We start from the raw sequence: 27,073 nt of genomic DNA, 5'->3' as shown, positions 1-27,073 counted from the left end.
CTAACACATAATATAGGTTTAAGAAACACACAAAAATGATTTTTTTTAAGCCAAAAGCTAACAATCATTTTTTTGTGATTGCAAACACTCCCTAATTAATTTATAGAATCAACGTAATTACTAGATGATGATTACCTTTATCTCAAATTTATGCAACTGAGGACATCACCAATACATATTGAGGCATGAAATTTTATCGACTTTACGGTACAAGCCCATTATTTCAAGCTTGAGATGTTTTGGATTTTATAACATAGGAGTCGTACTAGTTATACGCGGCCACTACAAGTTCAAAGAAGTAAAAAAAAAAGGTATATAATTAATATTGACAGCAATTGATTATATATATTGTACTACGTAGTACGTACATACCTCGAGGCCTGACTCCTGTTGATATGGTAACATACAATAGCTTATCAAGAATGCAAGACGAAACCCAAAAACTTTTATTAGACGGTCTCACAAAATTTTGTGAGATAAATAACTTATTCGACTCAACTCATGTAAATGTATTATTTTTATGTCAAAAATACTAGTTTTCATTACAATTATAAAACATGATTCATGTCATAGATATAGATTTATGAAATTATCTCATTTAATGAGACTTTAATAAAATAACAAACCATAAGTTTAAGTTTACTAATGTTAAACATCAAAATTCGGCCCAAAAATGCTAAAAAAATACTCGGCCCAACATTGTTATCCAAATCAGAAGCATGACCAACCCAATTTACATGGGCTCCATACAGCTATTAATTTCTCTAGTCCAATGCTCCTTGTTCAGGTTTTCGGGTCATCCACTAGAGTAAACTGATGGACCCATCCATTTGACACCAAACATCGCACAATATGAATAAAACAAATTAATTATTTTACCCAAAAAAATATATTTATAGAATAATTTTGATTAATTGATGTAGCATATATTAAAATGAAATTATGAATTGGAAGAGAATATATATTCATTATTTTTTGAAAAAATCATTGTCTTATCAATAAGAAATCTGAAAATATAATTAAGTTAGATTGAAAATTTGAAGTTAAATTTTCAAGAATTGACTAATATTTTGTTAAGTTCCAAATGGAGCAAACTGCATTCAAATTGACTAGAAAATATAAGTGATGTTTTGTATAAATCAACACTAGTATTTAATTACTCCGCCGAGTATCAATTTTCATATCTATCCACAATCAAATATTTTACAATTTTGTAAAATAAAAAAAAAAAAAATCCTTATCCCACCACAATTATAACATATATATATTCTCTCCGCTACATACAAATTGCACTCACTATATATATTCAAACAAGAATCTCACACATTACTTACACTAATGACCCTATAATAATTGTATGATATCTTAATTAATTAATATGCTCCAAGATTTCTAATGGAGAGTTGGCTCATTCTTGGCATATTTTCCGAATGCCTAAGCCCCAAAGTGAGCGACACATCCCCGGCGGCCGCCTGGCTTCCTCCCCTAATTACCACACTTCCACCACCACCGAAATTGGCCTCCGGCCGATACCCGGGAGGCGGAAAACCACCCGACGCGGCGGCAGAGGTGGTGGCGCCTACTGGTGACAACCCATTGATGTAATTATTGGTTTGTTTAGTAGGGTCATTTTCTGGTCCATTGACTTCCAATATTTTGCCTCCTGGAGGAGAGTTGTGCATTGGAGATTGTGCTGCTGCTGCTCCATGTTGTACCTCATCTTGGAACTCTTTCTGGTACATTTCTTCCACCATGGGCTTCCACAGGCGAACCCTAGCATTTATGAACCAATTTGCTACCTGGAAAATTAATTTACTGAATTTATGAGTGTTTGTGTTCAGTGATTGGTAGCTATAGTACTGATGAATTTGTTGCAGCATTGAATTCAGTTCATTCGGTAGCTAATATTTAATGAACATAAACCAATTCATGCAAATCAATACGGGCCATATGTACCTTGTCCTATTATATGTGTGAGAACGAGTTTTTTTTTTTTTATTATTTTTTTTAAAAAAATCAGCCTTATATCTAGGGGTTAAAAAAAGTAAAAAACAAGACACAGCCTAAAGTATGTATATCATAACTCAAATGATTGAGAATTAAAAAGGAAAATGCAGCATACAAAAGCATACATCAGACAAGGGCCGGCGATCCTTATATGTCACAACAAATATAATTAGAATTTGATTGACTGAGCTACACATTTAGGCTTTCCTCGTTTGAACCTCGCACTTATAAGTCTATGCCATCTAAAGGTGCTTATATATTGTTCGAGAGCTTATATAGTAGTATTTGGGATTGCTTCTAGGAGGCTTTGTGAAGGAAAGCTCAAAAGCACTGCCTATAAACAATCCTAAACACTACATATAAAAAAAATTGTTTAGGAAACAAATCATATATAGGGTAGCTACTCCATGAACATATATAATACCTAAAAAAAGGTAATCTTAACTTAGATTAATTTATTATCTTATTTTAATGTTTCCTAAACAATTTTTTTGGTGTTTATAGGTAGTGTTTGGGATTTGTTTTTGGCAGTGTTTTTGAGCTTTTCCTTCACAAATTTTTTGAGCTTTTCCTTCACAAAGTTTCCTAAAAGCAATCCCAAATACTACGATTAATTTACTATCTTATTTAATGTTTTAAAAGATCAAATACCTTCGAGCCACCTTATATTATTTTTAGGTAGCTAAAGGAAAAGTATTGCTGCCGATCGACTACTAGCCTCTCATTAACATCACAAACGGGAAACCCTAGCTATGAGCATAACTAGAAAATTGTATGTTGCTATCTACCACAGGACTAAAGCTAAGTCTCTTAATATAAATAAATTTTTTTTGTCAGACAATTATTTATATATATATATATATATATATATATAAATTAATAATAGATTGATTAAAAATTATATATGAGTACTGGTGTACTCAACTAGAGGGCATGTCAAGTTAAAACTACATGCATTCACAAGAGAAATATTAACCATGTTTAGGTAGTGTGCAACTTATTAGTCTAAAAGTATGGAAAACCATTTAGCTAGAAGTATTAAATCGAATATATTTAATTCAAATATTAAAATTTTCTTTAGCTGGATTCGACGTTTATATATATCACGACTCTTGCTACAACTTCGAATTCAATATTCTTATTAATGGCATGCCGTGTTTGGGCTAAAAAATTTACGATCAAACAGGTCATTCCTACATAAGGTAACTATACAATAGGTACCTTATTGTTGCCAAAAGTAGGTACGTACCTTAATATTCTACTATTTTAGATTTTAGACTAATCTATTGATGCCTGTACGTAGATTCTTTTTGTGTGAAGTGTTATGTCTATGCTATCTTTTTCGCTTATTTTGTGATCTTTTAAAATATATTCCCCACTAATGACTTAAAATACACACACATATATAGAAGGTTTATGCCCTTTTTTTTAATTGAGGAAAAAGATTGTTATAATTGAGTCTTAAAACCAAAATTTTATTTCAAACTTGAGATTTTAATGTCAAGTGAACACAAATCATTTGTTTTTACGTGACAAGTATCATGTATTTACTTGTGACCGCCTATCAAACTTTTTCTTTAATATATATATATATAAATGAATCTGAACTAATTAATAATAAATAAGAAGAAACAAATATATAATCGAAATAAATTAAATTAAAATGCGTGTTTGAGTCAATAAAAGAGTTATTTAATTATTATAAGGCATAAAAAGTGCTGATGCATGCACATCATAGAAGAAGCACAAAAATTTTAGCAATAATTTTAAAAATCATTGTTTGACACTTATTTTTTCCCCGGAGTTCTTTAGATATTTATTTAAAAATAAATAAAGTTAAGCGGGATTGTATTCCCTAATATATATATATTAACAAATTGATATCAAAATTAGAAAAGAAAAGGAAAGATGAAATTGCTTAGAGACAGAAAGATGGATGACAAGAAACTGCACACAATCAATTCAAAAACCAATGGGTAAAATGAAAGATCCCTATCAGAGAAAAATGACACATCGATTTTGATACCAAAAGAGAAATGTAATGAGTACGTACCTGGTTTTTTGATAAACCAGTCTGTCGAGACAGCAAATGTTTGTCTGCTTCACTTGGGTACCTATGAGACAAATTAAATAATAAAAATGTTATCTTTTGTTTCACACCCACCCCCCATCTATATATCATGTGTTCTCCATTAATTTAAATATACAATATTATTATTATTCCACAAACAATCAATCATTACACCAATAAAATTTATTGCATGGGATTCTGTTCAGTGTAGCAGCAGCAAATGGGTAAACCATTTAATATATATTTTAATGAAGAATTCTCACATTAACACAGAGTACATATAGCACAAAAAATCATGAAGACACTGAAATTAAGCGCTGATGTCACCTAATTAATTTGTCTGCAAAACTTTTGAAGTAGCTCAGTATATGTGTCTGCAGGTTTATTCTATGTTAGTGATATATGGAGTAAAATGAGATTTAAGGGTTCCACCTTTTTTGTTTTTTATTTGGAAATGAAATTTATCACATTTTTTTTTCTATAATGATCTCATATCAAGAAAAATCTTTATAAAATTAAGCAGAAAGGGACTAGCTCGCCTAATTAATCATGACAATGCATATGAAACATATATATATACTTCAATAAATTTGCAACCTCCTATCTAGATTCTTGAAAATTTTAAAGTACCAGCATATAAATTAATTTTATTGAAATAATAATATCATCTTATATGCATAATAATAATCAAGAGATTTTTTAAAGAATTATGTCATGATCACACACAAACACCTAACATTATATTATTACTAATCTCCGATCCGTACCAAGAGCAGATCTATATATATAGACCTTTTGCCATTGATATAAAATGTCAGCATGCATTTGTACGTTTCTTGTGTGTGAGTAGGAAATTAGCTAGAGAGATATATGAAAGAGAGAGAAGTATAATAATATTACGGATGTAGAAAATGCTCAAAAAGCCAGGATCTCAATATGTTAACAGAGCGCTCAGGCAATCCTCTTTGGGGCCTCCAAGATTCAGCTGCATCCAGCATTCCCATATGCTCCACTGCCTTTTGCTGCCTATACTTTTGTTCAAGAATTTTCAGCTTTGGTGTCTCCCCTTTTGTTATTCCACTCCCTCCTGTCACATCTTTCTCCCCTAGACCCTCACAGCACACCCTCAGCTCCGAGGTTATCGCGTCCTTTATGCACCGGAAGTGTCGCGACATCGCCTTCTGCGCCAGCCCCGTGTACGTCGACGACGCACCGTGGCCTAGCACCGAGTCGAATGAGTTCACTATTGCTTGCATTTGTTCAAAGTATCTTGTGTATCTTGCATCCACCTGATCAAATAATTATTTACAGCTTGTTAGCTGGTACACATAATTATTTAAATATTATATAATTCATTCATTGGTAAAACTGTATTTTTTTTATTTATTTTTTTTGTCATTGATTTCTTCTGACCAGACCTCGTTCGTACTGTTTGATTCCAGGCTTATTAAAAAAAGGTGAATCAGATATGTGTGTTTCATTTAACATGAGTATCATCAGGAATCTATTTGATGTGTCAACCTTTTCCCGGCAGATGGAATGTACGTAGAAATAAAGTTGAGCCATTGTTTTTAATACTATGCAATTATTGCAACTAAAGAGAGATAAAATGATATTCCTATATTATCATATTAAAGAAAATCTAGCATGAATCTTGAATTCTTAAAAAACTCTCTAGGCTTCTATTTGTTTATGGGGAACTTTTCTCCTTTCGATCAAAGCCTGCCAATAATTCTCCATTATGCATTATTTTATAACTATAATACATGATTAAAAAATAATCGAAAGTTAATGGTCCCCAAATGGAGACAGATTAAGCCCATATTTTTCCTTGAGCAGTATGTAAAAATCATTCCACATCGTTGATTCCCAGCAACATCGACCGAGGTGTGTTGATCATCAGATCGACATGTACCCCCAACAATGGTCTGCCATCCTAAGAAACTTTTTGAATCGGATGCTTAATTTAACTAAAGTAGTACCTGATCAGTAGGTATAATAAACTGATGAATGTCCTAGGAATTTTATACTAAACGTTTTATACCAAGTGGTAAGTTTGGTGAGATATTCATCTTGGTCTGCCATCCTAGAAATCTAATTATGTTTTCAATGGATTTTTTTTGGCTACTAATTAAATCTGGTCTGGAAAATTAAATTTGAGTATTTGTGATTTCGCATGAGATTTGAACAAAGTTATAATTAAAGAAACAATTGTGAACCAATATATTATATATTATACCTCATCAAGCATTGACAGTAGCTTGATTTTCCTTCTATGGTATTCGGTCCTTTCGGAAGGCGATAAAGTCGGTTGATCCTTAGAGCTGGAAGACGTCCCACGACCAGCATCGGAGCTCGAATTAGGGTTTTTTTCAGCTTTCTTGAATTTCTGATTCTTCAAATATTGCCCTCTTCCAACACAACAAAATTCCCCCAACAGTTCTTGTGCAGCTCTTAAGTAGCGCGAATTCCTTAATCCGTTTGTAACTCTCGTGGACTCCGCGAACCCGAGATAGATTTGGTTCTGATCATGGAAGAACTGCTGATTAGTCCCGAAAGTGTTGGAGCCATATTGATGGCTTGAAGTGCCCATTCCATGGAAGAACAATTCACCATGTCCAATACTTAGCTTCTCCGCCATTTTTGTGGCTTCCAAGTTTTTTAAAGATGAAGATAGTGATAAAGAAAGGCCTTGGCCTTCAGCATTAATCCTTCCTATTCTCGTGGTTTCGGAGTTCAATCCACCGCCTCCGCCGCTGCTTGGAATCCAAGTAAATTGAGATGGATTAGTACTCTCAGGACTACTCATCAAGTGGAACCCTTGAAGAAGATGAGAGTTATCTGATGTGTTGGGATTGAATTTTTGAAGTGAAATCTGCAACAACAAAACAAGGAATGGATTCAAGATTGCTTAAAACTTTAAATTCTTTGAATTTTGTTGATGGCATGTTGTGTGGTAGCAATAAAACTACCTACCTTTATTAACTCTCTGAATTTGTTTCAGTGAATATGTATATATATGTACTAATTAATTAATTAATTACCTCATCTGCATATTGGATTTGATCATCCAATAAACCGGAGGCGGTTCTTCGCCACGGAAAGTTTATCACTTCAGCCAGCATAGACCCTCCTCCGTTGCCGTTGTACGCCGGTGGCTGAGGAGTGGATAAGTTATCCAGTTGGGAGGATAGAGGATCAAATCCTTGAAATCTTATCATCCAATTATTATCTCCTTGATTCTTTGAGGTCATAGATGATCTTTCATATGCATTTGGAAAGAGGGTGTTGATACTTTGGGACATAAATTTTCTTGAAATACCAAAACCTCTTGAGGCCAATCAAAAAAGACTTCGAATTCAAAACGTACTTTTTGGGGGTTTCTAGCTAGCTAGCTAGGTTATTTATACACACTTCTTCAAGAATTAAGGAACTCCGAACCTATTCTTGGACCTGAAAAATTACACCATGAAACAAGAAACAAGAAATAAACATAATCAAACATCAATATACGAGTCAAAAAGGATATTTGTATCAAGATGAATATTTCCACTCATCAAGAAAAATAATGAACCTAATTTTCTTGAACTACATACAAAAGACTCTTTTCCCTTCACTTTCTTCTCACTTCCATGCCGAAAGAAGTACTCCAGGTCAAAGATAGCACTATTGATCTGATACCATGGTACCAAATCCCAGAAACATCATTTTCTCTGCAGAATTAATCATATGATGATATAGAATTAAATTTAACTCTCCTTAAATTGTTTTGGTCTTATGAATCTACTCCATGAAATCTTAAGAAACATACAGTTGTTCTTTTTTTTTTTTTTTTTTTTTGCCCTCTCAAATGAAAACAAGAGAAAAGCCAGAGAGAAGCGATAATGAAAGAAGAGGAGAAAAAAGGGGTCACACTCGACTTAGCTCTTCACTCCCTCACTTCACTTTCACCAAACTTTCCATATAATATAAATACAAAGCTTACCATTCGCACGCTATCTTTTTTATATTAAATCTATTAAGTTAAACAGAAAGTTAAGGTAGAGAGAGTACTATGGGACAATATATACATGTACAGTACAATTCTTGGCCACTGGCCTTAGTGGACTCAAAAGCTTCAAGGGTATCAAAGATTTTGACATTTTTAAAGTATATTTAAAAGCATTATTAATATAGGGATGGTGTACTAGATTCTACAAAGGTAGGGTTTGTCAAAAATAAGTGTTTCAATGCATGAAAAGCCACTCTAATTTGTTTAATAATTTATGCATTTTGTTGCTTAAAGTTTTAATGAATAATTAGTATTTGGTTTAAGAATCGGGGAGAGCATGGAATCATGTAAGTACTTATAAAACAACAATTCTTTGACGAGTGATCAAATTCATTTGAGGAAAGTCTATCTAAAAATGAAATATGTCTGTATTTTTTTTTAATTAAAATCTTGGAAGAATTTTGTTGCGACAACTATATTTTGTTCTCGGCTGGCGACCTCATTATATCAAACACTAAAAATTTGGGAGAAAATTATATTATAGTATGGGTCAGGTATATATGTTTGCTTATTTGAGATATTAGTCTATATGTTATCAAATTTCAGCCTTGATCATATTTTTTTTCTATTTTAATTTGACAATTAATTTCAGTGTTGATCATTTTTCACCGAGAGTGGTGATGTGTTCACTATATGCGTCAACGTCGTGTCAATAAAATGACTAAAATTGCCACACACACAAAAAAAAAAAAAAAGATAGCATTCTGATAATGTAATGGACAATATAGAAAACTAGAATTACAAAACTACAAAAATACTAAAATCGCAAAAATACAGTCTTTTCCTAAGATTTGTTTAATAGATTAATTAAACGACCACATATGGCATTTGAGTTAAGTGCTCAAAAAGGTTCCTTGCTTAAGTATTTAAAAATATATATATGTAAATAAAATTTTACCTTTTAAAGTGACTGAATCCTCTCGTCCCAATCATAACCACATGAACATGATGTCTAATATTATTCAATTGAACAAAAAAAATATAACGCACGATCATATGTAGAGGGGTCCAACACTAAGTCGTATGCAACGTTCAAGTAAGATGAATAGCTCATTTATATTAGCCCGACATATATAATAGCAATAAACGCATGTCATAAATGATAAAAAAAAAAAAAAAAAGATTTTTAACACATTAATTCTTGCTGTTTAAAATTTTACAGAAAGCTACCATATATATTCATCAATATAACATATTTTGTCTCTTGGTTGTTGATGCCTCAAAATCTAAATGCAAATTAAATAAATAAATATTTGAAAAATAAATGTGCGCTATTTAAAAATTTTCAACTTGGTTTATATATATATTTTTAGATCCCTTTAATTTGGGTCGGGTTTGGTATCAATATATATATATATATATATATATATATATATATATATATACTAGCAAAATATACGTGCGTTGCACGTAATAACAATTTTATTTGATTGTGACCGGAGTTATCAAATTTTGAATGTTTAGTTTTATTAAAATCAAGTGTTATATTTTTTACGGTGCCAGTTCAAACTTCAGTAACTATGATTCAATATCTAATTAGCTACTGAAGTGATCATATGACCTATTTAACTTTTTTTTTTTTTGTTATATTTATCGGTTTCTGATAGACGTTTTTTTAGTGATATTATATGTTTATTCATTAAGTTTTATTTTTTAAAGCTAACAACTTTAAAGCAATAACATATGTTATATATTTATTGAAAACGTAAAATATTTATATTGTTACAAACGGTAGGATCAAGAGATTTGTGTTTTACTAAAAATTATAGTTGGTGGTAACTGTATAACGCAAATCTTTTAGATCGTATCACAGTTCAAACAAATACATATTTCAGTTGTTCAACCCAAGAGGACAATTATTGCACCCAAACAATCACCTTATCAACAATTGTGCTTTCAATCAACGTGAATCAAAATTATGGTCTTGACTCTAATATTAATTGTATGACCGAATACGTATCGCTTTACCAAAATTTATAGTTGATGGTAACAATACGATTCAAATATCTTAAATATTACAAAATCTCAAGCATCATGTTTCGATTGCTTTTAGAGACTATTATTGCATCCCAGCTTAAACAATTTATGTTAAATGATAATTTTACTTATATTGATTTTTAAGGAAAAAAACAGTAATTTCTTTCAGAAAAATGATTTTTTGATTCATTAACTTGTCCAAATTTGAGTTTTAGTTTATTGAGTTGTCAAATTTAGTTATGGTGCACTCACATTTAATTTTCAATTATTTTTTGTCCAATTGTTGATTTGATATTTGACAATTCAACAATGTTCGATCTCACTTCAGCATTTTTACGTCATGTCAGTATTTTTTTATTATAAGTCAGTATTTTCCAATGGGCCTCTGACCCAATTAGACCTAAAATAACCGAATTAAAATTTAGCGTAACAAATATAAACTTTGTAAACTTAGTGGACCAAATCATAATATTAAATAAGTTAGTGAACAAAAAAAACTATTTTTTCTTTATTTAAAAGCTTTTATTTAGATATGAAAGTTGATCTTTCATTGATAAAGTAAATAAAAATCACGTATTATTTTTTATCTGATAAACCATGTTAATAATAAGACAATTGTTGTAGATTAACTTGCTACAGTAATCTTTTTCAGATAAGTGATTTTTTGATTCATTAACTTATCTTGAGTTTTAGTCAATTGATTTGTCAAATTTGGTTTTGGTGCACTAACATTTAATTTTCAACTGTTGTTAGTTCAATTGCTGACGTTATATTTGAAATTCAACAATGTTCAATCTCAATTTTTGACTAGAATATATGCTTTTATTCTTAATTTTTTTCAATAATAATCCAATTGAGTTGTTTTAAATTTTATATACATTTAAAGTAGATGTTGTTGTACATGCCATAAAAAACATTTATATATGAGTGTGATAATTAATTTATAATTTTTAAGAATAGTATGCTAAATATATTATTTGCAATAAAAATTTGAGTAGACTAAAAAATGTGAAGAGAAATATTTTTTTAGAGAATGAACAATCATATTTTAAACAAGTTAAAAACTTTTATAATAAATCATTCAAGTAACTTAGATATAAGAATAACTTGTCTAACTTAAAATCGATTTGAATTTAGTGTGATTTTTTAAGTTTTGTCATGCAATATTTTACGATTTCATAAGTATTAGCATTAATTAATTCTATTAGCCAAGTGTTACATTGTAATACAAATATCCACATGAAATTTAGTCATAATCATACTCGATCTTTTTATCTCACTTATTTAAAATACATTTATTTTTTATCTGTCTCAATTATATATATAAAAAAAGGTTGACCCCGAATGATACCCTATTCCACATGTGTCAAAGAGCCATTGGCTCATGCGGAGGTTAAATCGAGGGATGTGCACGAGCGGCAGAGACCTGAATGAGAAAGCAACATGACCAACCCCCAGAGCATACCCCCACAATATTTCAGTACACGAGGATCGAACCCGCAACGCTGGAGAATCTCTTTTCACCTCATACCTTACGGCCAACTCGTCTATGCCCCTGTGGGCTTGTCTTAATTATATAGTCTATTTATCATATTGAATATCATATGTCCTGCTCTTTTAACAATTTATCCATATTAACTTAATATTATTAATTACTTGTATAATTATTTTATTTTATTATATTAATTGATTCTATTAGCCAATTATTATACTGTAGTACAAATATCAACTTAAAACTTAATTATAATCATAATCTCTATGTTTCACTTATTTAAACTACATCTATTTTTTTTAATTAATAGTATGTAAAATAAGAAGGGCAAATTAGAAAATTGACAATTGGAACTAATCTAGAAATAAGTATATTTTTTAAATTATACAGGAAAATATTTATGTTGTTAATTATATTTGTAATCTCTAAAATTTTTAAAAAATATTACACATAAGTATTAATTATGAAATGAAAAGTGATAATAAATAAAGTGTCACTTTTATAGATATATATTATAACAAATAAATTAAGACATATTTCCATTAATATAATAATTTTTTTAGTTTAAGAAATGAATTAAATTTAACAATTAATTTACTTTGAATAAGTAAATAGACACAAATTTAAGATACATTTTAATTAATAACTTTTTTTTAATTGAAGACATGAATTAAATGTTAACAATTAATAAAAAAATTAATTATTCTAGACTAATCTAGAAAATGAAAGGGAAAACCAAAAAATACATTGGAAATGACAAAAATATTTAATTAATATTATGTAAGATAAAGAAGGGCAAATTATAAATTTCACAATTGGAACTTATATATTTATAATTATAATTAATTAATTAATAATTTTTTTAATTTAATACATGAATTATAAATATATGAGTTCCAATTGTGAATTTTCTAATTTGCCCTTATTTTTACATAATATTATAAATTTCACAATTGGAACTTATATATTTATAATTTTAATTAATTAATTATTAATTAATTAATTAATAACTTTTTTAATTTAATACATGAATTAAATGTTAACAATTAATAAAAAAATTAATTACTCTAGACTAATCTAGAAAATGAAAGGGAAAACCAAAAAATACATTGAAAAAAAATTAGAAAATTCACAATTGAAACTCATATATTTATAATAGTAATAATAGATAATAGATAATAGATAATAGATAATGGATATATATATATATAGTTACCAAAAGTGCCATTAGTTTCTTGAGCTTCAGTCGGGTTCAGAATTTTCATCTAATCCAATGATGGGCACGAGTTCAATTAATTCTCTTTTAATGATCAAATAAATGAATAGTAAGCTCTTTTGAATACAAATTTAATTAAAGATCATTATTAACTATATGATACTTACATTAGTTTAAAACTTAGCACAAAATTAAAAATTTAAAGTGTACTTATATAATTGGTCTTGGTTAACTTGAAGCCAAAGTAAAACTTGCCCGATATATATACATAACGCGCGCGTACGATTATAGTTGGAACGGGTTGGTTTCGATACGTCTAGAATTATAAATACAGCATGAATAAAGATGAATTTAATTATATATATATGTTAAAGGGACCACATGCAGTTGTGTTGTCGAGCATGGAAAAATGTAGATGGTGTGTGTGACTCAGAATTCATGGAATGGAATACTTCAATATATATTGTTGATAAAATGAAAGATTAATAGTCCGTTTGTTTGCCCAGACTGAGAGCCCTGTGGGGGGGACTACAAACAGCAAGCTGTAGTTAGATGGCGACAACCACCATTATAATATTATCTTCATCAAAAATAAATAAATCAATAAAGTTTACGCGTTTTTAAATATTGCCCAACTTTTGTGAGCATGCACATATTTAGGAGATTATTATTATTTTTTTTTATTACGGCCATCTTCTTAATTTGTTATTATATTTATTATATATAGATTACCGTATTAACCTTCAAAGACATATTGATGCATTCATGTTACAATAACCGTGTAGTGTGAGAAAAAATACCGAAATTTTCGATATATCGAGGTTACTGTATTGAAAAATTTATGTTGATCGGTATATCGAAGATTTCGGTACTAAAATGATGCCGAATAACGGTATGAAAATAAGAAATTTCACTATATACCGAAATACCGACATAATATATCTAAATTAATAAATTATAATATTTTTTCGGTATAAAATGGTATATACCGATATTGTACCAAAATCTCAGTATATAGCAAAAATTTGATATAATTGGTATGCTAGTTATATGTATCGAAAATTTTGTTATACCGAGTATAAATTTATATTTTTTTAAAAACATAAGGTTTTTTTCGTATAAAATGGTATATACCAAAACCGTACCAAAATATCAATATACCACAAAATTTTGGTATATGTAATTGGTATATATGCTAATTATGTAACTTATGTGTATCGAAAATTTTGGTGCTCGGTATACCGAAAGTTTGGTTCAGGATCAATATATATTTTTAAATCATAATTTTCGGTACTGTAACCTAAACTGTGTATATTTTAATTTATAAAACCTAGCAACTTCTATTGAAGTGGAAAAATTATCGTTTCCCAACAATCCTTTACATGCTTGAACTCGTAATCATAATATGAGATTAGTACTTCGACCCACGGAACTACAATTTTTTTTAATTAATTTGGTTTATATTAAAATAGGGATAATTTCATAATTATCACAAATAATTAGGGGTCAAATTAAACTGCAATTCGAATTGAATAGGTCAAATGATATATATCAAAATAAATAGGGTTGATTTTCACATTCTTAATATAATAGTATATATAGATGACTTTATTTACCTCAAGCTATATCGTAGCCAACTTACCTGTGAGGAAAATTATCTTTTTCTTAACAAGAAGTTGATGTAATATTACTTGGAAATTAAATATGGTGAACTATAATTAGACTGCATAATTCTAAATAAAGTTTAGTACTAAAATAAGATCCTACGAGCGCAGTTTTACCATAACTTATGACGTAAAATTTGATCACCTATATATGATACTTTTAAAAATTAAATATGTGATCGATATTAATTACATCCACTTAATGAGTGTATGGTTTGAAAGTAGTTTGACGATGTTCAAATCATTTTGAGTAGTGGAAATTGGAAAACAAGTACTTCTAACCAACTATTTTGATTCATTAAAGGTGTTTATTGTGGTGGGTCATATTGCTCTTTATTTATTTTTTAACCATGATTGGAACACAAACACATATAAATATGCTCACCATGCATATTTACAGCACCAGTACAAATTAATTATATATCCACGTACCTTGAGTCGGCACGCATATGTATTTTTTTGACCACTAGTAAATACAATTTTATTTGCATTTAATATTATTGAATTTATGTTGGTCTTAACGCTTGACCATAAGGAAATGATTTCAAACGGCCACATTTATTTTGGTTAATATTTTCAAATTATAATAAACTTGAAAACTGGAACCATTGTTCCTGTCAAAAAAAAGAAAGAAAAGAAAACTGGAACCATTGTTCAAAACTTAATTTAATTGGTCGAACAGTACAGTCTTCATATTGAAATTCGACATGATTAACAGAGATATATATAACTCGAATCAGAACATAATTAATTAGACCGATGTGCATGCCTGTCTTATGTTTTGAAATTTGAGTTGTTGGATATTATTGTGATCTTTTATGTATTTAGTATTTTAGATTTGTCATATTTAAAAGATTAGATATATCAATAGTATTATCCCATAATATATTATTTGATATAAAATATTTGATATATGAAAGTGCATCTTTTGAGACTAAACTTCTAGTTAGGTCAGACTGAGAACCTTATAAACATAGGTAGCCTTCAGTTGACAAAGACACGAAGTTGAACAAATTCACATGCAACACACAATATACATATGATTTATTCTTTAAAAACTATACTACTTTACGTTGCGTTTTTTCCTGATGTTAACTCAAGACAAAGCTAGAGCTTTTGTAATTAAGAAAATGGTGGGTGAAAATTGGAATATTCTTAAGTCCAAATCGCATGTTAATTTTGAATAATCACTTTGTCCATGTTGAACACGTTTTAATCCAACGCAGCACGCACGGCAATGGAATTTTTTTGATTCCACAAAACATTTTATATTGTAAGCATACGAGTACTGCAAAATTTTATCGTCGAGACGATTCCTATTAAAATCATTCTCCAGGGTTTAGTGAAAAATTGTAAAATTACCATTATTTTTTTTATATGATATTCTCAACTTTTTAACATATAGTTTATACATATAATTAAGTTTTTCTTCGAAAAATTTACGAAAGTCCATACTATATTACATTATATATCACATAAAAATGAGGAAATTATAACCGATCCCACATATTAATGGTCCAGATGATCATTTGTAGACATTTGGATATTGACAAAATTTTAGTTCCATACTTGAAATATTGGACCGCAGAAGGGATAATAATGCTCAAATCTATTCACATATATTTTCATTTGCAAGTGTCACCTATCACCTTGAATTGTCTTGTTTTTGCTCAGGGCCCACCATTATGTCGAATTATTGCTCTTCGGACCCACTTCTATGTAAAATAATTAATAAACATTGGTAAAATTATCATAGGCTACACTTATTACTAGTAAAGTCGTGACTAGTATGCAAAATTCTGGTTTCAGTCACAAATTCTTTTTTTTACCATTTTCATGGATCGGTTCGGTTTTAATTTTTCTAATTTCGGTTTGATTTTTCGGTTTATAAAAATTGTAATCCAAATTCAAACCGTTTTAATTCGGTTTGATTCGATTTTTGTACTATAATGGACCGGTTTATACAGTTCGGTTTGATCGATTTGATCATTAATAATACATAACACAATAAAAGAAACATAAATTTCATCCAACATGTAATTTAAATACCCGAACACACAAATTAAAGTTATAATCATATATAAATTAAAGAAACAAAAAATAACAAACAATACAAGGACAAACATTCAACCACAGTCTTCTAATATTTTCAAAAAAAACAAATTAAATTTTGATTCGGTTATTCTGATTTTGATACAATTATTAAAATTAACAATATAAATATATTTTAAAATATTATATGTTTTTTTACATGATTTCTTAGTAAAAAGTTTAAAAATAAAGTTTAGATGACTTACAAAAACAACAATAACTAAAAATTACATAAACAACAATCAACTATAAATTACATAAACAACAACAATGAATTAAATAAACAACAATCAATTAAAAATTATTCAAAATGATTATTCATTCACTAAATATCATCTCATAACATATATAATATAAATAAAATTATTAATTTAATTCAATTTCGGTTTTTGTCGGTTCGGTTTTGACATATATAATCCAAAACCAAACCAAATAAATTTTGGTTTTAATATTTATATCCGAATTAAAAAATACGATTTTCGGTTCGGTTCGATCTTTGATTTTTTTGACTTGGATTTTTGGTTTTTTCGATTTTTTTCAAAATATAAACACCACTAACTGTTGTATGAGTATCTAGCACACTGCGAATAGTGTAATAATTTTTATTTCATAAAATTTTGATTTAGTTAAAATATCAATAAATAAAAAATTTGGATCAAAATAAAATATTAGAAAATTCAAATTTTGGGACGAGTTGACCAAATATTCGGTGGCTTATAAATCTTACCATTTAATAAAAAAAACCTCAACCCCATATGAAACTGATTTGATAATTTACGTGTATAAACTAAAATACCTCAATTTTATTGATCAATAAAAAGGATCGAATGACAATATCATAATATATATGACTCATTCTAAGTCAAACTTCTCATCCCAAGACTCACGTTCTCACTTCTTTTCCTACTGCCCCTTATTTTTTTATTTTTCCCATTACACTTAACCCTTACCCACTATCTCTTCCACGTTTTTTTAAGGCAAAAAACTTACATCAATTAACTACCCCACTGAGCAATAACTTCAATCATCCTCACGGCTTTTCAATTTTCATCATATTGTTCATTTAGTTTCTACTTTTTTTGTATGTATTTTTTTAATAACATGTTGATCAAAAGTTAAAAAAAATTCAGAAAAATAAAAATAAAAAAGTGATCGTAATTGAAAATATTTTGTTACGTGGTTGCGTGTGCCACTTTTTCTAATAATAATAATGGATAGGTGAGGGATATTGTTAGAGAAAATTTTGAGTGAGAATAAAAAACGAGGATTTGAGAGTATGTTTGTAAAATTTATTATTGTCTCACCAAATTGATTGTAAATTAGTTAACAAAAGAGGTGGATTTTTCTTCATACAGTAAGATTATCCATAGTATATTTATTTTATCACAAAAACTCATGTGAGGCAATCTCGGTTGTAGGATCGAGCGCTTGTCGCTTTATCAAAAGTTATAGCAGGTGGCCGTAATGGTGCAACTCAAATCTCTTAAACTACACAACAACCCAAGCGCAATGGTTTAATCGCTCTACCGAGCATGGATAATTATTGCACCCAACAATCTTTCTCTCAATAATTGTACTCCTTGTAATCAATGAAAATCGAACTCATGACCTTGGCTCTGATACCAATTTTAGGACTGAGCGTTTGCCGCTTTACCAAAAGTTATAGCTGGTGGTAATGGTACAACTCAAATCTTTTAAACTGCACAGCAGCCCAAGCGTAATGATTCGATCGCTCTACCAAGCAGGGACAATTATTGCACCCAAAATCGGTGATCATTTAATGAGCCGGATATTTTATTTGGTCTTATGAAAAAAATATTATTTTTAATATAAAAATATTACTATTATTATAAATATGAATATGATTGATATATCTTACATATGTGATCAGTGAGATCGTCGTCACAAAAGAACTATACTTATGCCTTACTTTTTGGCATGATTTGACCGAGACATGATAAATTTAATTAATAAAAATACCATTTTTTTTATTTTAATTATTGTAAAACTTATGCAAAACACGTGATGAATACAATGATGTTATTTGCTAAATATCATACTTTACATCAAATGATATATATATATGATAAAGAATTTCCAATATATATATAATTTTTAGATTAGACTGACTTAAAATACCATCTATCTTATCAAACTATACACACACATATATAATTTAGATGGGCTTAAAATATCATCTATCTGATACACACATATGATTTTAAACCATGTGTAATTTTATATTGGCTTAAAACACCATCATTTTAAATGATTCTTCTCAATTATTTCAATTTAAAAAATTAATAGCTTAAATTTAATTTTTGTAAAAAATATTTCATCATTTTTAAAAAAAGAACGAAGTCTCACTTTTATATATATACATATATATATCTGTATATATTATCTATAAAAGATGAGCCTACTATAGTAACTACCTTAAGGACACCAAAATTACTTATTTCGTAATTACTTTTTCATATCAACTACCCACTAAAAACTTTCCACTCACTTCATGTTTTGATTTAAAAAAAATAAACATAAAAAAAATTCTTTTTTACACACAAGGCGGGTGTATTTTTTTCAAAGTATAATAATATAAATTACACATGCAACGTGAGTAGCAGTGTATCACTGCTATTAAACAGCTCCAGATGAATTTTCTCCTTTTCTTCGAGGTTAGTGGTAAACGGGCCAAATCATGGACACCCACTAAAAACCAAGGCCTAGCTCATTCAAAATTTTGTTTCACTTGGCCCAATTACATTGGCCCAAATAGATTTTTATTTGGGCCCCGACCCCATTGGTTTCCACTCATATCTATATTTGTTTGGCAGTAATTGGTACCATATATGAATAAAAAAAAAATAAAATTTTGGCACCATATAATAACCACGTCGGTGTTTTGAGTCTTTTGACGTGTTTTTTGCGTGTAAAATTTTTTAGGTCAAAACAATCTTTTTATTTTTTTTCTTGTGATAATTTTTTTATGTTAGGAAAGTTATAATCGATTAAAAATAAAAAATATAAATACAGATAAATAATAATATTTTTAATAATTTTAAAAATATGGAAAGTAGATATGAAATTTATCAAAATAGATGGTATGATATTGTTTATTAAATAAAAATGAAATATTTTATAATTTGAGAAGGAATTTTTTTTTACCTTGGTGTTTTGATGTGGTTTTCGATAAACCATAAATATCTATTTCTTAAATTACAAAAACTGTTATATTTTATTTTATTTATTAAAAATCATAAAAAGCTATTTTAATAAATATATATATCATTATCAAAATATATTTATAAAGTTTTTAATTTTAATATAGTGTGTGTAAATTCGTGATATAAACACTAATATATATAATATAAAAATATAAATTAATATTTTTTAAAGAAGAATAGATTATAGATACGCGGTACATGAATATGAAAATATATTAATTATTAACTTAAAAGGCAACACAATCTTTCCAACATTTTAAAGCATTAATAATTAATTACTTTATTGTTTTATTTTTCTCTCATTCTGTCCAGTCTTCCCTTCACGAAATCTCGTGGCGTATGCCTATTCATCCAACTACTCGAGCAAGATCACAATTTCAAAAATCCAACTGCGTTTGATGTTTTCTTAGTCAAACAGCTCACGCTTTTTGGGTTGGATAATTAACCATTTATTTGATATTTCCCAATTGACTTTGAAACCATTGTAGGATACGTGTTGTTATTTTGCTATTCTTCGTTTTCACACGAATCAACATTGCCCACTAGATTTTTTTGGGTTTCTTGGTGGATTATTAGCACAACTACTCTTATTCATTTGTTTTAGTTCATTCCTTGACTTTTAAAATTTGTCTAAGGGATTGAGGATAGAAAGATTCTGCGTGATCGATCTTTTCTTGAAAAAGTTCTCATTTTGGTGCAAAGATTCGTTTTTTGGATTAAAGCATTGAAGGGTACGTGCAGAATCGGTTTCGTTTGGTTCGTTTTGATTAATTTATCAATTTCTCCCACCACTTTTGCGGATTCTGGGGTTTATTTTCAGGTCAGCCAACTGTAAAGCTTATGATATCTTGTGTTTGTTTGGTTAAAATACAGGATGATTGATTATCTTTGAGTTCATAAGATACATTGAGCTGGAACGATCATTCTTTTGAGTTTGTGTTTATTATATCTACTTTTCTCGTCAATTTGAGGATCCTTGTTGTGTTGTATAAGCTATAATGTGTTGTTTGAAATTTAAGCATTTGGGTGATTAGAACCATAATTGCTGGGAAAATCGGTATTCTACTTGGTTGCCTTTTTGCAGCCTTCTATTTTTCTTTCTTTCTTTTTTTCTTTTTTTTCACCCCAAATTTGTAAGAAGTTATATTTGATTTTGTTGATCAATGAACAGATTTGTGCTTAGTCATGCTGCATTGCACTCACTGTTTCCTTGTTTGTTGATACAATTTGCTTCTTTTTGTGGGATGCTCTTTACTCTGCCTTTTTTGAAGATGATCGAATTTTCAAATGTATAGAATCTTACTACATTTGTGATATCGTGCACCATTTGTTTTTTCTCTTCATTGAACCCTTAGGTATTTTTAAGTTTTATCAATGAATTGTGGTTTTTTCGCATTTTAGCGAGTGTTGCTACGCTTTCATGTGGTAATGTTACTTTGTTATTGTTTGCCAATAAGTCTGATATTTTCAAGTATTTGATTTATGGTTTTTTGTCAAATAAATTGATCAAAAAGTTTTTTCATTATAACAACTTTTATTTTAGAGGAGAATGTGGGTGCAGACAGATCATTTTTGAGCATTTGTGCTGTCCTGGCAATTTTTTTTACTTCAATAACAAATTCTGCAATAGTTGTGAAACTCCATTCACATCATTTTTTTATTTCAAATGGGATGAGAAGAACTGAAAATGAACGGCGCAGTGTCTAGTTTGTATATGTGTCTCTCTGTTCGTGAGGCTCTTCATTTTTTCCTCATTCATCTATTTTTATCCCTCAAAATGGTGTGTCCTGCTTCTACTTCTTTATCTATAGTTCGGTGCATGATGATGCTCCACTGGCCCGTACCATTTGCAGTTAACCAATGGGCTGGCTTAGCAAAATTTTCAAAGGTTCAAACCATAAACTTTCGGAGGGGCGACATAATTGGAGAAATGAAGAAGATAATGTTGCTAATCGTCCATCTAGTTCATTGGTAAGTGCTTATCTTTTCTATCTTCTTCTCACAAGTCTAACATGTTGACTAACCTACATGAGGTTTAGTGCTGATTTAATTAATTGTTTTTTACAAATTTCAATTTTTTTCCTGAATGTTGAAAGTTGATTCTACGTGTTGTTTTCTACCACAAACATAGAACTGGATACTCTTGAAATTCTTATAATTTTATTTTTACTCCAAGTTCATGTTGCAAAATGCAGCTTCATATTTTGGCGACAGTTCAAATCAAGCCACATCAAAGATAACTAAATTGGTGGATCTAATAGTCCATTTGGGACGGAAAGTTGTATATAGTAATTAGTATATAATGGCACTAACCATAACTACATGTTCTCTCAAATTTGATGTTAATAATGGATTGTGAAAATATGCTAAATTAAGGCCATCGATTTATGTTCTTCACTGGTCTGGTTTGCCTGATGTGTAACTATTATGCTTTGGTGCTCCAAGATATTGATGTATTAAGTTTAGGTTTGTTGTTTGCATATTATATTTAATATGCTAAATGATTTTGTAAAGAACCAAAATTGGCCAACGAAGGCAACAAAATCACAGGAATATTGTACATGAAGTATCATAAGTCAGCTTGGAAGAGCTGGATTTTTAAACTCGTTATTATATAGTATGGTGATAGGTCTTATTATAGTCTCAAGTCAAATAGATATGTTGAGGGGACAAAGATGACGTCCTTTCCCTTGTAGTTGTTTTCACTCTTATATACTAAATGTTTCCTTGGTCGCATCCTGGCACGAGTTCACTTTTTGACAGATGAATTAATTATTTTTTTCACATATTATTATATTTTTTTTGTATAAAAAGTTTATTTATTGATGAACATTGGTGTAGGAATCGTGGTCAGAGACTGAAGATATAGAGCATGCTATTGCTCTGTCTCTTGCAGAAGAAGATCAGAAAAGAAAAGCTGTGATAGGTGAGTTGGCAACTCACTTTCAGAATCGACGGATCTGGAACTTGTACTTTTGTCGAGTGCTTCTTTATATTTAAAATTTGGAAAAAAAGTGCTTGTCACTTTTGATTCTGTTACTACATTTTTGTAAATTTGTTCTAATGCATACGGGTTTACAGAAAATTACATATGTGAATATCTTTCAATGAGACAGATAGTCAACCACAATTGAAAGAAGATGAACTACTTGCTCGGGCTCTACAAGAGAGTCTGAATGCTGAGTCTTCATATGACAATGGTCACCAAAATGAATATGGACGCAGTTTTGGATTTGGATATGGACATGGTTATGATAGCCTTTACCAACCTATAACTTTCCCCTACTCGACAAGCTTCAGGTAATTAGAATGTAATATCATTCACACACAGTAATAGAGAAGATGTTTTGTGCTTTTAAGTTCATTATCGCATTGTTTTGTGTTTCTAGGATTTGCGCTGGCTGTAATACAGAGATTGGCCATGGACGATTTTTGAGTTGTATGGGTGCTGTTTGGCATCCAGAATGCTTTAGATGTTATGGATGCAAGCAACCAATATCAGATTATGAGGTAACAACAACGTTTCCATGTTCCATGAACACTTGCTAGATTGCTACCTTATCTTGAGCTGATACTAAAACTCAGTACATATCTTATATGCTTATATAATTTAGACTACATGCATGGATGTTCTAATATTGATTTTTTTAACTCTGGTCGACGACTCGACTGGTCCTAAATAACCTGGGCCTAATTAAGAAACCAAAGTACTTGAATTTATTCATGTGCATAAATAAGGTTAAATGATATTTTGTACTTTGTAACCAGCTGATTTCTTTGGTTTATGAGCTTGAAAAGTTTAGAATAGGAGAAATTATAGTGCTTTAATCAGTATTACGGGTTTACTGAAATGGAAAGCTTTCTAACATTCTGTGATATTTGTTGCTTTTTCATAAAAAACTATAGATGCTCCCAATTTTGAAATTTAAATGCAGAAGCAATTTCGAGTCAAAATAGTCATATTTGGAGCAGCATCAATCCCTTTAAAATGTCAAGAAACCTCAATCAGTATTTTTCTGCTGCAGTTTTCTGTGTCTGGAAGCTACCCATATCATAAAGCTTGCTACAGGGAGTCTTATCATCCGAAATGTGATGTCTGCCAGCACTTCGTAAGTTTCTCATGCCACGGATTATCATGCTCATGATCTGAATTTTTGTAGGCCATTATATACTTGCTATGTATTACGACGCAAAAATTTGCATCTCTCATAGTTTTCAGAATTTAATTTAATGTTTGTGGCTCTTGTGTTTGACAGCTCATAGACAAATATTATGTTAAGAATTTCAAACATTTGGAAGTTTAACAATGACTATGTCTGTATCATTGGCGCACATAAGCTACATGAAACCACCGTCACATTTTTATAAAACCCCTAGTTATATCTTTGAAACCATTTCCAAGACTCAAGACTTTGATGCGTTTTGTATTCGATTAAGTTCAGGAGTTACTAGTATGTAAAAGGGTACACAATCCAGGCACATAATTTGTACAGTATAATAACACATTGTGACAATAAACAACGCTGCTTGTTAAAGAACAGGTGAATCTTTGGGATGCAATTGAGGAATTATAGTTTTCATTTGCAACTCTTGATGCTGAGTACTGTCTTAGTTAAAAAATGGGCATCCTTGATTAGATGTTATGTATGAGCAATTATTTCAGTTAATCTAGATTATTTTCTAGCTCATTTAATGTTTTCTCTATTTCACGTTCTTATTCTCATTTAAAACACGTGTTTTTTCACTTTGCTCTGTTAATAAGTTTTAACTCTTCTTCTCCTCCCACAGATTCGAACAAATGCAGCCGGTCTTATTGAATATAGGGCACATCCTTTTTGGTCCCAGAAATACTGTCCTAGTCATGAGCATGATGGAACTCCTCGGTGCTGTAGTTGCGAGCGTATGGAGGTTTGTGTAACAAATCATTCAAATCAGTTGAAACTCAATAATTTTTGCATGAAACCTTAATGGAGTTCAAATGATTAATTTTTTGTCTTGTTTCAGTCATGGGACTCGAGATGTGCTGCCCTTAATGATGGCCGAAAGCTCTGCTTGGAGTGCTTGGACTCTTCTATTATGGATACCGATGAGTGTCAGCCCCTTTTACATGACATACAAGAATTCTTCGCGTCATTAAATATGAAAGTGACTCAGAAAATTCCTATACTCTTGGTTGAGAGGCAGGCCCTGAATGAAGCCATGGGTGGAGAGAGGCATGTAAGAAACATCACGTCACGAAAGAAAAACCTTGACTTCATTTTCAAAACTTTGTTGCTTTTTTTTTTTTGTAGCACCAGCTGTTTATACTGGCAGGTGGCCTTTAATTTGATTTTGTCTTTTCTTGCAGGGGCATCATCATGTGCCTGAGACTCGAGGTCTCTGTCTTTCCGAGGAACAAACCATCAGCACTGTAAGGGTTTGTCGACAATTTCATTTCCTCATAACCCAATTTGGCTCGTTTAAAGTTACTTTGATTTAAATGTGCTCTTATTTGTCATTTGGATGACCAGATTTTGCGGCGACCAAGATTAGGTGCTGGAAATCAAGTCTTTGGTATGAGAACAGAGCCTTATAAACTAAGACGACATTGTGAAGTGACTGCAATTCTCATTTTATACGGTCTTCCAAGGTCTTTATATATTTTTGGTTATTATTTCTCCTTTTGCGCTTCTTAATAGTCCTTTTTAAGTTTTCGTTTCATTTTCTGATTCTTGTTGTGTTCATGCAGGTTGCTGACAGGATCAATATTAGCTCATGAGATGATGCATGCTTGGTTACGACTAAATGGTCTTTTCTCATACCTTCCCCCTTATTATATATATGTCAGTTATCATTTATCAAGAGCGTGAATGATCAACATTTTTTTCTGTTATCTTCTGAAAGGTTATCGAAATCTGAGACAAGATGTTGAAGAAGGTATCTGCCAAGTCATGGCCAATATGTGGTTGGAATCTCAGAGTCAGTCCTCTTCTGATAGTAACAAAGCATCAACCTCAAGACGGGGGGCAAGGTCTCCTTTTGAGAGAAAACTTGGCATGTTTTTTAAAAACCAGATAGCAACAGATACATCTGAGATATATGGAAATGGTTTTAGAGCTGCTAACCAAGCGGTGCAGAAGTTTGGCTTACGGAGGACTCTGGACCACATGAGGGAGACAAGAAACTTTCCTCGTTGAAATTCAGTTGCAGACTTGATAACTTCTTCCCTTCTGAGTTTATATTTTGTTGCCAAATTATATCCCGGTCTTTCATGTATTAGCGTCTATGGGCTATGGCCAATCTATATAGGACAATACGAGTCAGTACAGAAGCTGTCAGGATAGGTTTAGGGCGTCATTTTTGTACCTTGTATTTTCAAATTCTTGAATATATTTCTTGAAAAATAATAACATTCATCTTCATTATTGAATTTTTTTTGTTTTGAGATTAGCACACTTGTCAGTAGTGTGTATTATTATACTGCATACTTGATAAGTTTGTGTCTAACATGAAAATATAATACCTCTAAGTATGATGGGCCTAAGGTAGTGACTTAATTTTCCAACGACATCTTATCAAGTGGCTCGTGCCACTGCCCTTGACTTGTGCAGATGCAATTGCACTTTCAGAAGAACCGAAACTATGTCAACCATACTTGGTCGATTTTCAGGATCTTGCACCAAGCAGCTTAAACTTAACTTCACCACTTGAATGGGAATGGCCCATCCTATTCCTCCGTTTTCGGCAAGACAAGGTTCAATGAAACAGGTTAGCTCAGTTTCTGAATTTTCGCTTTCCACTATAGCTCCTACTTCTGTTGACAGTAATTTTTCCTTGCCATCCTGCACAAATACTGCGTATTTTCCTGTGAACAATTCCAATAGCACTACTCCAAATGCATACTCGTCAACCCTGGGAGTAATTGGACCTATGTCCATATACTCAGGTGCCATGTATGCTTCAGCGCCCACAATTCGCGTTATTACATCGTCAGAGTTCGCTTTTCTTGCCAGACTAAAATTTGCCATCTTTGCTCGTAGATTGCTGTCGAGAAGAATATTGCTGCTTCTTATATCATTGTGGATATACGCTGGTTTTATGAAGTCATGAAGATAGAGAAGCCCATTGGCCACATCAAGTGCTATTTGAATCCTCTCGTTCCACCCTTTTTTCCTGTCGGATCCTCTTCTGCCAAGCCATTCTTGGAGGGAGCCATTTTTCATGTAATCGTATATAAGGTATTTGTCATCTTTATGTTCACTGAATCCATGAAGTTTCACTATATTGAAGTGGTTGATCTG

The 27,073-nt window shown here is 30.6% G+C and overlaps 2 protein-coding genes across 4 annotated transcripts; one reads left to right on the top strand and one right to left on the bottom strand.

Annotated features, from left to right (window-relative positions):
- Positions 1–1,216: 1,216 nt before the first annotated feature.
- On the bottom strand, positions 1,217–8,051 carry LOC140863205 (BEL1-like homeodomain protein 2). Of its 2 annotated transcripts, none has more exons than XM_073266458.1 (6): positions 7,653–8,051; positions 7,123–7,531; positions 6,318–6,953; positions 4,979–5,367; positions 4,061–4,121; positions 1,217–1,799 (listed from the first exon to the last, which is right to left on the bottom strand). In XM_073266458.1, exons 2-6 carry the CDS (start codon positions 7,381–7,383, stop codon positions 1,374–1,376), a joined length of 1,773 nt encoding a protein of 590 aa, XP_073122559.1. In that variant the 5' UTR covers positions 7,384–7,531; positions 7,653–8,051; the 3' UTR covers positions 1,217–1,373. The 2 variants fall into 2 exon arrangements, with proteins under 2 accessions (XP_073122559.1, XP_073122560.1); XM_073266459.1 differs by having other exon boundaries at positions 7,675–8,051.
- Positions 8,052–20,082: 12,031 nt separating this feature from the next.
- On the top strand, positions 20,083–26,202 carry LOC140894783 (protein DA1-like). Of its 2 annotated transcripts, none has more exons than XM_073303407.1 (12): positions 20,083–20,524; positions 21,647–21,764; positions 22,635–22,719; positions 22,910–23,093; positions 23,183–23,303; positions 23,819–23,902; positions 24,582–24,701; positions 24,798–25,010; positions 25,141–25,203; positions 25,304–25,422; positions 25,522–25,580; positions 25,677–26,202. In XM_073303407.1, exons 2-12 carry the CDS (start codon positions 21,654–21,656, stop codon positions 25,967–25,969), a joined length of 1,452 nt encoding a protein of 483 aa, XP_073159508.1. In that variant the 5' UTR covers positions 20,083–20,524; positions 21,647–21,653; the 3' UTR covers positions 25,970–26,202. The 2 variants fall into 2 exon arrangements, with proteins under 2 accessions (XP_073159508.1, XP_073159507.1); XM_073303406.1 differs by having other exon boundaries at positions 20,083–20,613.
- The last annotated feature ends 871 nt before the right edge of the window (positions 26,203–27,073 follow it).

The sequence above is a fragment of the Henckelia pumila genome, chromosome 4 (genome assembly GCF_033568475.1).
Source record: "Henckelia pumila isolate YLH828 chromosome 4, ASM3356847v2, whole genome shotgun sequence".
Taxonomy (NCBI): Eukaryota; Viridiplantae; Streptophyta; class Magnoliopsida; order Lamiales; family Gesneriaceae; genus Henckelia; species Henckelia pumila.
The sequence above is the reverse complement of the archived record's forward strand: the minus strand, read 5'-3'. Positions and strand labels throughout refer to the sequence as shown.

Bases quoted from the DNA above. Each gene is read 5' to 3' on its own strand.
- LOC140863205 (XM_073266458.1), bottom strand. From the start codon at position 7,383: ATGTCCCAAAGTATCAACACCCTCTTTCCAAATGCATATGAAAGATCA. The intron at 5,368-6,317 runs GTATAATATATA...TTATTTGATCAG, and splicing joins TACTGTCAATGCTTGATGAG to GTGGATGCAAGATACACAAG. The intron at 1,800-4,060 runs GTACGTACTCAT...TTAATTTTCCAG, and splicing joins CTGGTTTATCAAAAAACCAG to GTAGCAAATTGGTTCATAAA.
- LOC140894783 (XM_073303407.1), top strand. From the start codon at position 21,654: ATGGGCTGGCTTAGCAAAATTTTCAAAGGTTCAAACCATAAACTTTCG. The intron at 22,720-22,909 runs GTGAGTTGGCAA...TCAATGAGACAG, and splicing joins GAAAAGAAAAGCTGTGATAG to ATAGTCAACCACAATTGAAA. The intron at 23,094-23,182 runs GTAATTAGAATG...TTGTGTTTCTAG, and splicing joins CCCTACTCGACAAGCTTCAG to GATTTGCGCTGGCTGTAATA.